Here is an 18,456-nt window from a genome sequence, read left to right as displayed (position 1 = left end):
TTTCTTGGTAGTAACGGGTACCTGGAGATCTCCATATGATAGTCCGGTAAGAATCAGACTGCAAGCTAAACCTGGACTCGTCGGAAAACATCACACAAGCCCGCTGTTGTGGTGTCCACAATGCATGCTCTCTACTCCAGGCTAACCGCAGGCGACAGTGAGTTGCAGTAAGTGGAACGCATCTGACAGGTCTACGAGCATATAGACCAATCTGCCCTAAGCGTCTGTACACGATCTGCCTTGAAATTGTCGTACCAGTGGCTGAAGAGAGCTGATGAGACAGGTCTGAGGCTGTGCTCCGCCTATTTCTTTTGGCAGTAACTGCCAAATACCGGTCCTCATTCGGCGTTGTAACTCTGGGGCGACCTGTGCTGTAACGTCTACCCACATTACCATCTTCTTGGAATCGTTGCCAAAGCCTGGAGATGACACTCTGGGCAATTCCAAGTTCGTCTGATACTTCCAGTTGGGTACACCCACATTCCAGACGGCCGATAATTCTACCACGTAAAAAATCATCCAAATGCGTCCTTTGTGTCATAACTATTCGGTTATTACACTGAAATGCTTATAAAGCGCCTGCGAACAATTTTACTTCTTTGCCTGTATTCCTTATATATCACTCTCTTACACTCTCGTCATTGTGACGTACCATCGGTGTCATCTGGTTACTTCCTGAAATTTGCATATGATTCTTGAAGATGTGTGTAGTGATTTTACAGGTGATATATTTATTTTAGAGTTCGATTTCCGCGTGACTCCGAATTATCCTTAATTACATGAGTGTACTTGATCGTTTGGAACAAGCAAAGGTCTTCACCACGCTAGATTAAAAAAATGGCTTTTTCCATGTAGACATCGATGAGAAATGCACAAAATACACCACATTCGTAACACACAATGGTATTTATGAATTTCTTAAAGCTCCTTTTGGTTTATCTATTATTCCAAATGTTTTCCAAAGGTATATTTATTCAGTGTTTTCAGACTTGCTAAAGGAAGGTGTACTAATTGTTTGTATGGATGATATAATCGTACTGGCTAAGGATGAAGTTGAATGTTTAGAGAAATTAGAAAGAGTCTTCAAAACCGCTTGGGAATATGGATTCAAATTATTTTCAGAAAATGCCAGTTCTTAAAGCGAAAAATTGAATTTTGGGGACATGTAATTGAAAAGGGAAGTATCCGAATGTCACTTTCCAAAACTGTTGCTCCTCAAATTTTCCCCAGCCACGTAACTCTAAAGAACTGCAAAGCTTTTTAGGACTAACAGGATATTTTCGTAAATTTATTCCACACTGTACTAAAATATCCAAAGGTCAGTGGTCTTCCTTGGTGGCGCTCACTCACTCACCTCTTAGTGACTTACTTAGAAAAGGTACTGGTTTTAAGTTTGATTCCGAACAATGGGAAGCTTTTTCTGTGGATTAAAAGAAATTCTCTCTCAAGCACCTGTTTTACACATATTTAAGCAAGGATATCCATTAGAACTTCATACCGATGCTAGTAGCCAAGGCTTTGGTGCTGTACTACTTCAATTGTCTGACGATGGTAGTTATCACCCAATCCAGTATATGAGTAAGAAGACTTCACCGCAGCAAGAGAAACTCCGTAGTTACGAATTAGAAGCCCTTGCGGTTATAGAAGCTCTTAAGAAGTTTAGAAACTATTTGTTCGGCTCGTAAATTCAAAATTGTAACATATTGTAGCGCTTTTCAGAAAACTTTGGATAAGAAAATTTTAACTCCCAAGATTGCAAGATGGGGATTGTTCGTTGAAGAATTCGATTACAAAATTGTACATCGTTCAGGAAGCCTAAAGAAACATGCTGATGCTTTAACTTTGACATCATACACAACCGATGTAAATGAGAAGATTCGTTTAGCACAACAACAGAATGAAGATGACCATGTGAAATTGATATAGAATTTAGTCGATAAAGGAGAAGGAAATGGATTCTTTCTGAGAAATGGTATTTTGTACAAATTGAAAAATGGAAAAGATCTGCTGGTAGTGCCAGAAACATTACAAAACGAAATCATACAGAAGTTAAAAGAGGTCACTTTGCTGTAGAGAAAACTGAGAATGCTATAGAGCAAGAATTCTGTATTCCCAAAATGAAAGGCAAAGTTGAAAGAGTAATTGTGAATTGCATAGAATGTATACTATAAAACAAGAAATAAGGAAAAGCAGAAGGATTTCTTCATCCACTACCGAAAGAAAATGTTCTCTTGTACGTAGCACGTTGACTTCATTGGACCACTTCCATCAACGAACAAGAGATACCAGCACATTTTAACCTTGGTCGATGCTTTTACGAAATTTATTTGGTTCTATGCAGTGAAGTCACCACAACTGCGCGAAGTTATTTTCAAAATTGAGGCAACAATTGATTTGGAAATCCCACCAGAATCATTTCTGACCGAGGTAGTGCCTTTACATCGAAAGAATTTGTAACTTATTGTGCCGAAGAAGGAATAGATCATGTCAAAATTACTACCGGTATTCCGAGAGGCAATGGACAAATTGAGCGAATCCATAGGATTTTGATTCCTGTTTTGTCAAAATTATCACATGAAGATTCAACAAAATGGTTCAAATATGTTCTAGATGTCCAAAGAATAATCAATAGCACAACTGCGAGAAGCACGAAGTATTCACTGTTTGAACTGCTCGTAGGAACGAAGATGAGGAACAAGGAAGATCTGAGGATCAGCGAGATATTAAATGAAGAATAAATGATGATCTAAATGGTGCAAGAACGTGATGAAATGAGGAAAGATGAAAAAAAAAAAAAAAAAAAAAAAAAAAAAAAAACAATATTTTGAAGCTACTACAAGAGAATCGTAAACAATTTAATAAAAGACAGAAGAAATTGAGACTGTATAAGATTGGCGACTTGGTAGCCATTCCGCGAACTCAATATGGAACTGGTTTGAAACTGCGACCTAAATTTCACGAACTTTACAAAGTTATAGCTATTAAATCGAATGATAGCTACGAAGTCGAAAACGTAGGATTCCATGAAGGACCAAATATGACATCTACTGCGGCTGACCATATGAAGCCATGGTCAAGTGACTGATGATTATATCAGCTCAAATTTGAGAACCTGATACTCTTTTTTTTTTCGTTTTTTTTTTATTTTCATTGCAGGTACCCCATGATGATAATGATGTCCATACAACAGACATCGGAGTCGATGACTCCCAGGATAGCCGAAAATGTGAGAGGCTGATTCAGCAAATACCCGCCGAGGTGACGTCATCTGATGCCAGCGTAGCGCAGCTTGCAGAGGCGGAGGAGCACTAGACCAGCTGCGAACAAGACGTGTTCCTTCGAGGTTTACGTTCCGGGTCCAAGCGGACGATGCTTGTGTACATTTAGCCATGGATGAGAATAGACGTATTAGTTCAGGGCGTAAGCTTACGTGCCTGTAGGACTGTTAGATACTGATAGTTTGCGATAATTACTCAGTATTACACGAACTGTTATGGACTTACAAATCTTTGTAGGGTTAACCAATGTTTATGTCAATTTCACCGATATTTAGCTATATGTTAATCTTCAGCATTTTATCATACTTTAATTCCATCTTATTAATCTCGTAATAAAGTAGATCAGTTATGTTTAACTCGTGCTCTATGTGCGTCTTCATGTTAGTGTAACCTTACATATATATGCCTAGGACATAATTTTCTATCAAACTAAGTGTATTCTCTCAAACCGTGGCTCGACGTATCTGCTGGTAAACATTGCGGGGGGGGGGAACTCAAGAAAATGTCACTAATTATTTTTAATATTATAAACTGGTCTGGTTGACAAATGCGAATGAACAGAAACATCTTTCGAAGTACTTGATTATGAACATTGAAGTTGACAAATGCCAATGAACAGAAACATCTTTCGAAGTTCTTGATAATGAACATTGACCAAAGAAAGGAAGTTTAGCATATATTTACTACAGGTGCATATACAGGGTGATCAGCAAATAAGCCCTGATTTCAAAATTAAATATCTCTACAACCAAATATCGATAGAATTATGCGGTAAACTGTACGTTTATTAGCAAAACTGTAAAAATGGTGCACAAAAGTTTAGAAAATTTAATTACGAAAATCGTTAACAGATGGCGCTCTAATCGCAATGACCTATCAATAGCCTTTAAAAATGGGCTTCGAATTCGAAAGTGAAATAATGTATTCCATTGAACAATGTGTTTTTTTTGTTTCTGGAATTTCACCGATTAGAACACAGTCCTACGGCAACACGTCGCAGTTTTCAAAACTGATTCAATGTTCCAGTTGGACCCGATGCGAAACCCATTCGCATGCTCTTCGCGAAATTCGAACGGACTGGCAGCATGGCTGATGATCGAAAGGGAAATGTTGGTCCTAGGCAAACTGTAGTCACTCCTGAAAATGCAGCCAAACTTTCTGGAATTGTTCAGTAAAATCCTAGGAAAAGCATCCGACAGATTGCATCAGAGACAAGTTTGAAGTACACGAGCACGCGAAAAATATTAAAAAATAGTCTTCGGCTGTTTCCATACAAAATCCAAAGTCATCGGGCCATACCCATAAAAGCTGTACAACAATTGTCAACTGTACAGCTGTACAACAATTGTTGTATTCGCAAAGTCAACCCTACAAAGCTGTAGGGTTGACTTTGCGAATCAGATTCCAACACTGGTCGACAATGACAGATTTCATGTGAGCTGCATATGGTTCACGGATGAGGCACATTTTCATTTGAATGGAATCGTTGATAAAAAAAATTGGAGATTTGGGGATTCCGAAAATCCTTATTTGTGTTAAGAAAAAGCACTGCATTCGCCTAAAGTTACTGCAGGGGCTGCGGTATGCGCCAGACGCATTATCGGACCCCTTTTCATACGAGAAACGATAACTACTGAACCTTACGTTACTATTTTGGAACAATTTGTCAGCACTCAACTAGCGTTGGAGGATCGACCAGGTATTGACTGGTTCATGCAAGATGGGGCTCGACCACATCGAACAGATAAAGTTTTTCGCATTCTTCATGATTACTTTGGGAATAGAGTAATTGCGTTAGATGATCCGCAATTTACTGACACAGGAATAGCTTGGCCTCCATATTCTCCCGATCTGAGGCCTTGTGACTTCTTTCTGTGGGGCGCATTAAAAGACACTGTCTATCGAAGCAATCCCGCTACTCTAGATGAGCTTGAATCGTTGATTGATGTAGCGTGTGATTCCGTTTCCGTTGAGACATTGTAAGACGTGATGTCAAATTTCATTGTTCGTTTACGCCACCTCATTGTTTCGAACGGTGACGATTTTGAAAAAATTGTATTTTGATTGCAAAGGCTGCATCACATTATTGTTTTTTTTTTTTTTTAACTCCTTTAAGGAAAAGAGTTTTCAGCGCAGAGCGCCATCTGTTAACGATTTTCGTAACTAAATTTTCTAAACTTTTGTACACCATTTTTACAGTTTTGCTAATGAACGTACAGTTTACCGCATAAGTCTATCGATCTTCGTTGTAGAGATATTTAATTTTGAAATCAGGGCTTATTCGCTGATCACCCTGTATTTACTCTGGGATTTTTTATTATGCAGCATGGCACAGATTTCTTCGCGTGTGAAAGGGGAGAATTAGAAAGAGCAAAAATTTGCTTGTTGCAGCAATGCGAAACAGTCATAAAAAATGCTGCTTTCAGTAGGAATGATGATATGAATGAATCCCTCAGTAGAGCTTAAGACTTCTTTGTACACTAATACACGTTTAGCATCTGTTTTGCATGGTTTCCCATATTATGTAATAATGTATTATTACATTGTTAAGAAGAGTCTTGAAGGATATTTTCCCATTCCTCTTTCAAGCTATTTTGAGTTTCTGCTCACTTCGAGAAAAGTGTGCAGCTCGTTTATCCATTACCATTATAGGCGTGATTTGTCGGATTTAAGTCCGACGAATATGCAGATCATTCCATGCCCATAATGTCTTTGTTTCAGTGTCTCGGATACATCAGTTATCCTGTGTGGACGTGTATTGGCGTCTATGAACAGAAAGTCTGAACCCACTGCACGACGGAAAACATGAACACAACCCCGAAGAATCTCGCCTGCAGTACCAGTAGGATGTAACGGCACTCAAGTCAAAGACATAAAGCGATATTCTAACAGTGATGCATAAAGCTCCCATTAACAGTGGCGCCACCAGTGGCCGAGAGGGTAAGATGACTTAATAGTGAAGTTCAATCTGTGTTCGATTCCAGGCGAAGGGGCTGGCTGCATAATTCGATTTCATGGTTTCTCTTATATCTAATATGAATGCGAGCTAGTTTCCCCTAGAAATTTATCCACGAAGGCATCACTCCTTTTAGGCAGGCAGTCCTTGTGTGCTGTGTCATATTCAAAGAAACTTTATGATTTTATGTTAATTAACCGGATTATGATTTGAACCTTTTTTTAACTTCTTTCCCTAACAGAATGCAAATTAGCTGTTGTGTCAGCCTAGGGTTTGAATCTTTTAGAGGTAGAGCTTTTGGCAGCCTCGCATTGCGGTTATGTCAGTTATGCTATGTTACTATTGCCAGTTGTGCCAAAATTTTATTCTGGCTTTAGCATCGTGCTAGTTGACGCATAAAATGCTCGCCTTTAATTGTCTTGAGGTAGCTTAAGTAGTCTATTCTGTGTATCAGTATATCAGACTACGTTACTTAAATTTAAAATTAGCGTTATCTTATGTAACTATAAATACCGCAAGTATCGGAGGTTCATCTGTAGCCCAAATAGTACCTTCTGTTAATTTGAAAATTTAAATAAAAAAAGTTATTTTAACCTTCTTACCACTTTGCTTCCGATTAAGGTGATTACTCGCATCCAGTCTAGTATGGTCTTGCATATTGGGATAATCTTGTAGGCGCAACCGAACACTAGAAAGCTATTATACAAATAGTAACGTCTCGGCAATAACAATTATATTTGTGTACATGGTGGTGTTGTTAATGAGCTTATCATCTTTCGTCAGTTTGGCTGGTGTCTAGAGTTACTATGCTGCTTTAGGGTTCATCTGAGCCTAGCAATTTGGATTAGCGTTTTTGAACACAGCGAATAAGTTTATTTCACTAACGTAATCTTTCCCTCGTTTGGCGTGCAGTTAACTGATTACTTCTGACAGATTTCCACACATACAAATCAGCATGATTTAATTGCTGAGAAGCAGTTTTGGCAGTATGCGAGTGCCGGTAGTGTTTTCAAAGTCTGCAGCTATCTGAAAAGTGATGTAACACTTACGCACATGGCAGTTCCGCACAAGTGACATCATCCCTGAGAGAACATGAAATTTTTTAACTAATGTAACCACTTGTGGATAAAAAGTGACATTTTTGCATAGCCTGTCAGAAGCTATCGATAAGCTTTGTGATTTATTGACATAATATAAGTTCCGTTCCTACTCTGATGGTAGATTCCTGATAGCTATAATTTTCTTGATTACGTGCACGATTTCTTCGTAAACATTGGTCAGAACTTTAAAAAACAACTGACAATCTGTATAAACCCTAAATGAGTTTAAAAGGAGCAACTACTATTCCTTTAGCCTAAAAATTAGAAAAATTATCTTTACCTATGTTAAAAAATTACCGATTTGGGAAATAGAAAATAAAATAAATAAAATGTCATTTTTTAAGAAAATGCAGGGTAATAAATAAAATGTCATTTTTTAAGAAAGTGCAATTTATTCACTGGATAAAGATATGTTTTGAATAATACAGAATAAGAGAATGAAAAAAGTGAAAAAAGACTGACTGAGTTAAATTTAGCACTTCAAAGAATTTTATATTTATACACTTCAGTATGAGATTCATTAGCTGCTTGAAGAATATAAAGTCTATTCTCGATTTCCCTCCAAAGAGTATTAAGTATTTGCGGAGTCACAGTGGCATGCAGCCTGCGTCGCATTTCTCTGCTGCTGCAAGCCGACTCATATCCCACCAAACTGTCGCGCCGACTGCATGAAGATGGAATACGGTATGTGGTTTGTGTACTTCCTACTTCCGACGGTGTGTGGTTTGTGTTTCTTTGTCCCCATCACATGTCAGAACGCAGTTGAATTGGGCTCTTTGAACATCGCGGTGGACGCCAGAGCAGTGGAGCCATGTACTCTTTATGAATGAGTCTCGATTTAACATCCCGAACGATTCACGAAAGCCAAGGACAGGCTATCGGGCACCAAACATCATCGAAAGAGATCCTTACGGAGAAGGAGGCATACTTGTATGAGCTAGGACAGCAACGAATGGCCGCACGGACTTCTATGTGATTCCTCGTGGTTGCGTTACAGCCATACGATATCGCGTCGAAAATCTACACCCTCTTGTGCGTCCATTTATCGCTGTAATGGGTAACGACGGAATATTTATGGACGATAACGCTCGCCCGCATAAAACTCGAGTGGTGCGTAATTATCTGTTGAGTAAAACGATTCGTAACCTAGGAGAGTAAAACGATTCGTAGGTCTGGTGATCTCCCATAAGGTATGTGTGGGACAGGTTGGGACGACGGATAGCAAGTTGCACCCTCCATGAGCTCAGACATGTATTAACCCAATTTTCCTTGTTCCTTTGTTCCCTGTTATATTTAAAAATGTTTTGTAATCATTATAAAGTTAAAACAAAAATAACCAAGATATTTGATATTTAAGTTGGAGATCATATTTCGAGGACTTACACAGATAGAACAGCAAAATGCTTACTTTTGTACCTAACTAAAAGTAAAGTATCTATGGAGAAAAAGATTTTTGACGCTAAGAGATAGAGTGACAAGGCTTTCTATGCAGATTATTGTGAAAAGTATTGATCAATATAATATTTTTTTTCAAAATGGCGACCGTATTCACAGAATCGTATAGAATTCGTATTCTATAAAACACTGGCAGGCTTCAGTATTGAAACCTAGCCAAGTCGTCATGTTATCTGCATTAATTTTTAAAAAATATGGAATTTAATTAATTTTTTGGCCGAGCGGTCAAATCGCTGAACGCTGGTAGTTCCGACCTGGGTTCGATTCCAGGTGAACAGGCTCGCTGAATGGGTGTTTTTGTAGATTTTCCCATGTGTAACGTGTATACGACCGAGTTTTCCTTAGAAAGACCTCCACGAAGGCATCCCTTTCCTTACACAAATGGCCCTAGTGTGCGTTTTTATAATCAACTAAAGAAACAAACAAATCTTTTTTTTTTTTCAAATTCTCGAACTTTATTTTCATCCATCAGTTCTGCATTCTATAGCCCCCCCCCCGAGTTTCTTTTCTGTTATGGCAGTAACTTTCCCTCTTATTACCCCTTGATCTGCTTCAGTCTTTTCTTGAAATGTCTTTATGGTCCCTTCCGTTACTTCTTGACTCGTTTTCATGGCCTCTTGACTCGCTTTCATCTCTTCTTTAAACGTAGCGAAGGCCGCCACCCGCGGTCTTAATTGCTGCTACATCGCTCTTGTCACCGACAATCAGTCCCTTTTCTGCATTCCATAGCCCAGCGTTTGTTTTCTTTTATGGCAGTAGTTTTTCTTTTTATTACCACTTGACCTGCTTCAGTCTTTTCTTGAACTGTCTTGATTGTACCTCCCATTACGTCTTGACTCGCTTTCATCTCTTCTTTGATCGTAGCGTAGGCCGCCACTATGTGTCTTAATTACTGTCCATCGCGCTTGTCACCGGCATTCAGTCCCATTTCTGACACGAAAAATTGCTGCCACACGAAAAATTGCTGCCTGCCTACGGTTCATAATGGATTGAATACACTGAATACACACGGAACCAATGATAATTTGATAAACAAAAATTGCCCCCAAAAGCACTTTACAGATGTGGAACTTTCCACAGAAGTACTCGTACAGCTCTTCTCAATATGACAGAGCACAATCAGTAGTTACCACTTCAAACTACTAAGAACGTTAAATACAACGCAGCGCAAAGCGTTTCTGAAGAGCGAAGCTCTCCCGGAAATATTTCAGTACTCCGAAGTCGACACTGAACTGAGAACCGATGCTTTCTCCAGTGTTATATAATTTTCGCGAATAGTTTCCTTTCATTTCTCAAAATTACTGGAATGTATATACCAGGGATGGCTAACTGGCGGCACGCGTGTCACAGTGTGGCACAGCAGAGTTTTAACAGTGGCATGCGATGACTTATTGAAAAATTAAAACATTTGAAAAAATAAGAATATCATCTGTGCCAACTCCGTCGATAAGATACAGCGACACTCCAGCTCTGTTCTTCAACTTCAAATACTGCTACATACAGAAGTGAAATGCACAAGAAAATATATCACATGATGAGTTTTCGAATCGTTGATACATGTTCGATGCATGTACCATAATAAACTCCAACGATATAAAACAGAAATTAAACAAATAAAAAAAAGGATGTTCATAGACGCTTGAAAGAGTCGCCAAATCTATGGAACAAAATTTAGTCGCCAAAACCATAGCCATCTTGGCGGTATCTCACCAGTTTAGCGAGATAACCATTTACCTCAATATTAAACAGACTTGCCTCTGTAATCTAATCTTTCCCCAGAGTTTCGCTCTCTTTAAACTTTTCATGTTACATTATACAAAATTCGTAACAGTATTTTCCATAATTACGCGGGCATTATTATTTTAATTAATTACTGTGAAATCTCTCATAACGGCCACCTTTAAATCTGACTTATATTTTTTGAGAACGTTAACTAATATCCTTATGTAACGTTACTTTTCTAAACCTCCACAGCAGACCTAGATCGTCAAGTGGTCGTCTTAGAAAGAGTTTACTGTACTTAGAAAGAGTTTACTTTCATAGTTACTGTAATCTATGAAATGTATTTTGTGTTTATTATATGATATTACTGCAGCTATTTTAGTATTATTTATGAAAATCATTTAACCAGAAAGTATAATTACTGCGTTAAATTACGAAAGTTTTTTTTTAAATTTGAGTACTTTTATTGGTTTTATTGTTGAAAGTTTATATGATTATTGAAAGTGTGTATTTTCATGAAAATACTTAAAACGATGTTTCATTATTATTATTTTTTTTTTTTTCAGCTTACTATTAACAACTGTTCAAAGAAGTCTATGAATGGTTCTGAGAAACTGACTTTGGATCAAATAAAAGTTCTTTCAGACAAAATGCTGATTGAAATGTTTTCAGAGCTCACTAGTGATGAAATAAGAAGGAATTATTCCTTCAAATGCTTTCTCATCCCAGACAAATGTTCTCAGATATTTAAAAGTTTTGGTAATGAAACAAGAGCAAGATGCAAAATGAAAGCGCATTTATTGTCTCATATCCATGATTTGATTTCAGAGGCAAATGGTATGTTTTTATTAGTTTTTATAAATTTATTCTTAAAGTTATAAATGTGTGATATCGGAATATTTTATTTTGTTCTATATATTTGTTAATGATGACTACGCTATATTAATTCTTACTTTAAATAAATGTTATAATATATTATTAAATGCGTTTTGAATTAAAAAAGAAAGTGAAAAAATCGAAAAACGTTTCAAAAAGGATCTAGTATGTGGGCTTTCTTCAAACATAGTAGTGAAGTAAGTTACTTCTGGTGCTGGTGAGAGATGATACCTCAGCCATCTCAAGTAGCTTTGTTAATTTGGTAAAATTATTTTTACATTTTGATTGCATCTGTTAGTCTCGTTTGTTGTCTGATAATTATAACTGCAATTAAACATTAAATACGATTGTGAAATGTAATGCGAATAGCATTTTGAGTTATTTACATAGAAAGTTATATAAGGAGTTAATTTATTCTAACCAATTATTTTTAGTTTTCTTTCCTTTCCCTCCTGATTTCAGTTACCTGCTAGAATGTAAATTTTGTTATCACGTAGTATCCAAATTTAACCAAATATGTTTCAGAAGCAGTATTTAAGCTGCTTGTCAAGAGTTCCCCAAAAAGAGGGTAGCGGACTTAATTCCGAGTTTATGCTGCGTGTTAGAATTTAGCTCTCTAGCCGGTGTTAGACACCCTTCAGTTTATACTGATATTCCTCGGCTTGGCTTTCTGTGTGCAGCCGATTTAGCGTTAAGCTAAGGAGCCAGACATTAGATATCTTAACTTACTAGTGATTTGTTACATTCTTATTTTCTGTTAATTTATGTAGCCACAAGAGGTGGTGATTTGTGAGCCCGAAGTGCGTGCATCTGTTTTAATTTAGTTTAAATAAAAAGGTTATTTAAACCTTTCTTTTGCAGTCTTCATTCTTCAAGACATAGCGATAATTTGCTACTTCGTCTTCGACATAAGAGTCCAAGTTGTATGCTCCCTAAAGGAACATATAAACTCTATGACTGGCGCCCGAACTAAAAAAAAGGTGGTGGATGATGATTCTCTACCACCAGGATTTGGAGACTGGGTCCCCTAACCAACAGTCACTCTTTAAAAGGGGGAGTATGTAAGGTATTTCTCCCGCCTTGTTTGCATGCCTTTGTGGTGTAATGGCCAGCACACTCGGCGCGTATTCGAGAGGTCCGAGGTTCGAGTCACGGCAAGAGTACTGCTCATGTTTCATGTCTCCTGCTTCCAAATAACCGAATATAACCAAATAACCTACAGTTATATAGGAAATCTTCTCTTAACGTGAATTAGGTTTGCGCCTTAATGGTACCATTTTTTTTGTGGTACTAATTAATAAGTAATCGCAATTTTTCTGGGTACAATGCAGAAAATTTTTCTAGACTATATGTAGCGAAAAGTGTTTTAAATCCTGCAGTATTGTTAAATTAGATTTAAAGAAAAATAGCTATTGCATTGAAGAGCGTTATACATACATGGACTTCTGTATTCTTGATATATAACCGAGATTTCGGAAATAAAATATTGAAACACTGCTTTTCCTGAATGATAATTTAGTTTGCGGGATTAATCTATTTTCTTAGTAAGACTATCTTACTAGATTTACGTAAAAGATAAAATTCCCGTTTCTAACAAAAATTTCAATAAAAAACGAGGTGTTCATTCCCATTAGGAAGCAAAATTATTCTTTCTCACATTCTCTGATCTAGTTTCAAATCCGAAACTAAGTTAACTATAAAAGAACTCTAGCTAGTTTTCATTCACTTTGAGCGTGCTAAGGAAATTTTTTATTATCTATGGTTAAATTAAATTTTAATATTATGTATTACTTAATAATAATATAACATATGTATTGTTAAGTATAATGTATTATTTATTTTTTCAATTTCCGTTGATTCATGAATGCACCATTATGCTTATTGTTTACTGAAGTCACGTAACGTGCATTAATTTATGGATAAAAAATCTGCGTTGAACGATTTTTTCCGATGTATTTGAATATGGATATATTGGTATCGGAAAGAAACATTAACGATATTGGTTGTAAATATTCCATCATTTGCAGAGTTGAGTGCAAAAGAAACTTATGCCTGTTTGTCCTTTAATTTTTGAGTTTCCCGTGTAATGAGGCGCAGCCTATATCTCCTGTTACATAGAGTGGCTATGAAATGTCATACCATTCAGTTATCCCATAAAATTTTTTGCGTTGTATGTTGAATGCTAAAAACGCATATTCGGGTATTCCCCACCGAGAAAAATATGGTAGATATCAGGAGAAGACAGTATCTGACTTCAAGTTGCCCTTAAGTAAGAGAAAGCAGTTTGCAAGTTGACGTATAGTGGCCGGTTAAGTGTTGAACAGAAGGTGAATCATTCAATCAATCAAGTTTTGTAAATCTCCTGCAACTTAATGGAACTACGGCGATAACCCGTGATCAACCTCCGTAGGAGGCAAGAGGGCCGGACATTGTCCACAGGATCACTGGAAGAGAGATTCATACCTCTCGCTTGCTACACAGCGGGAGCCTCAATCCCACGCCGCAGACTTTTAAAATGAGCTCTCTGTATGCGCCGGGGCTGAACTGGGACACCGGGCGGTCGCTTCACCTCGAGTCTCAGAGACCACTCCAGGGGAGACACGCAAGTTGTTATGTTTTTTTAAAAAAACGAAAAGTTTGGTGACGATACAAAGATGTTTTCATGCGCGCTTTGGTTTAAGAAGATCTTCTTGCAAGCAGCCCGTTCACAAATTTTGTCAGCAATTAGAAACCACTGGCTCTCCCTTTACACACTCAGTGGTTCATACAAAACGAAGCCCGCCCATACACTGTAACTGTTGTTCATGATTTCCTGTATAAGATGTTTAATATCCGTGTCATGTCACATCGGTTTCTTGAACATTACGAAGATTAGGAGGCATTCCCTTCCCCTCATAGTTCGGTTTTAATTCATGAGAGTTCTTTTTATGAGACATTTTTAAGGATATAATTTTCACAAGCACCTCTGCAGCTGAAGGCTATTCCCGTGCAGCTGTGCCGTGGAGTTTCAGAAGACGTGTGTTGGAGGCTTGTGATAAATGCAAAGGTTCGCTTGAAAGAGGTTGTAAACCAAAATGGTGAAGGCATTAAACACTCAACTCACCTTCCACCTTCATACAGTTAACTGTGAATTCGTGTTGTAATATCTGAATGATAAACAAATGTGCTATAAGATTCTAGCTAAATTAAAGTTACTTGAAGCTAGAACTTACTAGAACGGTGAAGCGACTATTCGCTCTGTTGTATCAATAACAACTCATGAAAAAACTTAAAAAGACCCTTTTATTCACTCAACGGTTAACAGAAGGCACTTCTTGTGCTTGCAAATACCTCATCCACACTTTTGACGATAACTCAAAAATAGAACGTAAAATTAAAACTAAATCTAAATTGAATAATCAGTCGAAGCTGCACAGAGCTATTTAACGCATAGCTAATATCACCGACGTGTATTAACAGGCAATTAATATACACGGCCGTAAAATAGCAAGCTTTCACTAGGAGCGAAACAACGTGGACGAATGGCAGAATACGCTGTCAACACCCTCTTTACACGCTGTATCTGAAGTAACTCATACCTCAGCTTAAATAGTAGTTTGTACCCTAATTTGCATAATGCGCGAAACTGAAATTTCATTATGGCAAGGAAGCGGGGGTTGGAAAGAGGGAGTTTAACAGAAAGGCTGTTTTTAAAATAAAGTTAACTGTTAGGGAAATAAAATTAAACGCCACAGTGCAATGAACAAAAAGGGTATAATATGACAAAAATCCAACCTTAGGGGTTTGTTGGCTGTAAATCATGACCAACCTAAGTTTAGACCTCTATTATTATTGTTATTACTATTTCATTTTAATCGTCTGTAATATTTAAGAATAGTTACCACAGTAGCATATTTCTGTTTTCTGAGAATAAGCAAATTGAACTCTCCAATTGGTGATACTTGGATATTACTCAGAAGTATGATTTGTAATCATAAAAATGCTCCATTTTTTAATTTCACTTGATAGTTAAAATGTGTCGTTGTAAGTTTAAAATATTTATAAAACATCAGTCTATAAAAGAGATATATGCAACTACTAGTTTTAATACAGAACTTAAAGCTGAATTCCTCGAACCAGAATAACGTTTCTGTGTTGATTTGAAAGGGTATATTTCCCATTTTTACTGTTTTCACTTAAAATCACTTATATGTACAAGAAAAAGGTTTTGATACATTCGTTTGTCTAGTGAAATTACCTTTATGTAGTATGTGCCTCTTTTCAACTTAGCCCTTCTATTTGAAGCTTGACTTAAATAAAAAAAAAATTATGTTGGTTCTACAGACCTGAATGCAGTAACAATCTTAATGCAGTATTTTTAATTTTACACCTTTCAAGTGAGAATAATTTATTCTAAGTCTGTTGTTCCATTTATTACTCAACGTAATTTACCCTGATTGCGAGTTTATCTCTCTCTCTAAAAGTAGTATATCCTTCTGTACTAGTAGTTTATGCTATCGTGCCTACTCCTGCTAAAAACATTTTAAAGTAAGATTTCTGTGTTATTTTTATCAAATGGTTCAAGAATATTCGTTCGGCTGTGCTTCATCTAGTCATGGTCTAAATTTGCAGTTATATATGATTTTCTTCTTTTTAAACAGTACTAATACAACTGTAGTTAATTGTTGTTTATGATATAAGTTAATGTACTGTCCAGAATATATACGATAAAATATTTTGAACAATTATTTACTTGCAGCCATAATTAAATATACAATTTAAAATAATCAATATGCCACAGCAACTTTTATCTTAGCTTGTATATAATGACTCTACAGAAATTAAAGTCATTTTTACCAGTTATTATAATGATTTTTAATAAAAAGAAATGTAATGCTTGATTATTATGGAATATGTTTAGGCAATTTATTTTGAAATCAAAGAAATAGGGTATTATTATTTTAAAGAAATTGTGTCCTTTCATTTCCATGTTAAAAATTCATTTCTGAAAAACATCATATGTATTTGTTAATAGATGGATGGTTAGAGCTAAAAATCACCGTCTAAAAATTTAGCATTATGAGGTCTCATAATTTTATGTTGAAATGTCATATACGGTAAAACTGCTGCAAAGTTTACTCCATTCATAGGAGCTTAGTTAACTTTAAGTCATTTTAATTGTTAAAATTTTATATGAATGTTTTATGTAATTTTAAATTGTTCTCATATTTTGTTAATGCGGATGATTGCATAAATTTTCTTTATTTGTTTCTTAAATAATTGTAACAGCATAGAAAACTACATTCAAATTTCTAATCCTCGATTTTTACAGTAGTTGTAACTTCTTCATATTTCACAGTGCAGTTGCAACGAACTTGAATGCTGAAAAGTGTCGAGCTATTTTGAGTATCTCAGAAACTGATCTTGATATATCATTAATTCGGCGGAAACTGAACTTCATTACACATTTTGTGAGCAGTCATTTTGCCTTGCGACTACTCAGTGGAAAGTGGCATGCCATGGAGTAGGTTCCTGTAGTGCTGTGAATAAACGAGGAGAGATATGAATTCCCAAACTGAGTAGCACTGCAGTTTTATCTGAGTGTCACTCATTGCAACAGCCTTGAATGCCTTTTTAACCCTTATAATAATTTCCGAGACGAATGTCCAAGGAAAAAAAAAAGGCTTATTCGACAGCTCGTTCGACTAAGTAGCAGTGCATCATAGTGAGTGTTTAAATATGTTCTCTAGAGGCTTATCAGATCACGCCAAAGTTGCACAAAAGATTTCCAAGATATTCAGAGTGCTTTCTGGACAGGTCTTTTATTGTTTACCTATTGAACTTCTTGTAATCTCTTTTTAATTTAGAATATATTTTTTTTTGTTATTATACTTTCATTTTACATTAATTGTATTTAGATACCTGCATTTAGTTTCGCCCATAAATTCTATTGCATGTTACTTTGATAAAACGTTTGAGATTATTAAAATGAAATTTGCAAAATAACTTCTGTTTTGAGATGCTTATTTGATATATGCAGTACAAAGTCCGAGATCCGGACTCGTCGGGACTTCGGCAATTTCGGTTTTTCCGGTTGTTAGATCATCAGTTTAAATGTAGTAGGATGGCAAGTAGAAATTATAAAATTAAAAATATGAAATAGTGATTTATGAAATAATGAAGCATTTATGATCCAAAGGGTATCAAAATTTACAAAAAAAAAGCTTAATATTTATTTGTTTACTTTATTAAAATTTCTTTGAATGTAAATTATTTAAGTTATCAGGTTCCATGTTCCGTCTTACTTTCTTTGGGAACATGCAAGGACCTGACTCGGAACAGGGAGCTTACTAAAGCTATGTTCAATAAATGTGGGAAGTAGACAGGATACACAGGAAGGGTATACAAAACCCTTTATTTTTCACTCTTTACAATAATTTCCGTACTTCGGAGTACAGAGACCAACTACTTGTGGTCTGAACGTAAGAATATAAAAATATAACTAAACTCTAACTTAAATTTGGAATAATAAACGTGGAAGATTGGCCTTATATTAACAGGAAGCCGTATGTAGTACAGAGAACTGTTAACACTACAATACGTTTAAAATTATCGCGAGGATTAAACCTCTGGCCTGGAAGGCAAACAGCAACTGAGTAAAACTTCTAAGGCAAGCGGCCTGCTTCGACTAACTCCTTCCTCTCTCTTGCTTGGCAAAAAGCCACAACTTAAGTACTTGGCGTTCGCAAGACAAATTTGCATAAATAAGTTAAAACTTTTAATTCTGGTCGTAAGTAGAAAATAAGAAGTGATAGTAAAGATTTAAAATAAAATAAACGTTAGTAAAACTTAAGATCCTTACATACTTCCTGCCAGAGTTAATTAGTTTGAAACTGAGGTCTAAAACGACCTTGTTGAAAACTTTTAGCTCTAGAATCTAACGCGAGGCCAATCTTTTACAAACATTTCTCACTAGAAACTAGAAATTTAAAAAAAATCGTTTTTTACATTATCAACTTCATGGACAATTATTTTCATCTGTACTGCATCTAAACAGGAGCTCTTAGTTAAAATCTGGTTCCTTCCAGAG

At 36.3% G+C, this 18,456-nt stretch overlaps 1 protein-coding gene across 2 annotated transcripts in view; it reads left to right on the top strand.

Moving 5' to 3' along the window:
- Positions 1-18,456, top strand: part of LOC118197632 (uncharacterized) — a 142,213-nt gene that overhangs the window by 53,427 nt on the left and 70,330 nt on the right. For both annotated transcript variants that reach the window (XM_085809735.1, XM_085809736.1), the window contains exon 3: positions 11,078-11,348. In XM_085809735.1, the coding sequence (XP_085665861.1) occupies positions 11,078-11,348 (271 nt within the window). The remainder of the gene's footprint in view (positions 1-11,077; positions 11,349-18,456) is intronic.

Source organism: Stegodyphus dumicola, chromosome X2 (assembly GCF_044657685.1).
Source record: "Stegodyphus dumicola isolate Sdum_Otavi_A_Nest chromosome X2, ASM4465768v1".
NCBI classification, from domain to species: Eukaryota; Metazoa; Arthropoda; class Arachnida; order Araneae; family Eresidae; genus Stegodyphus; species Stegodyphus dumicola.
This window is presented reverse-complemented; position numbering and strand designations above follow the sequence as displayed.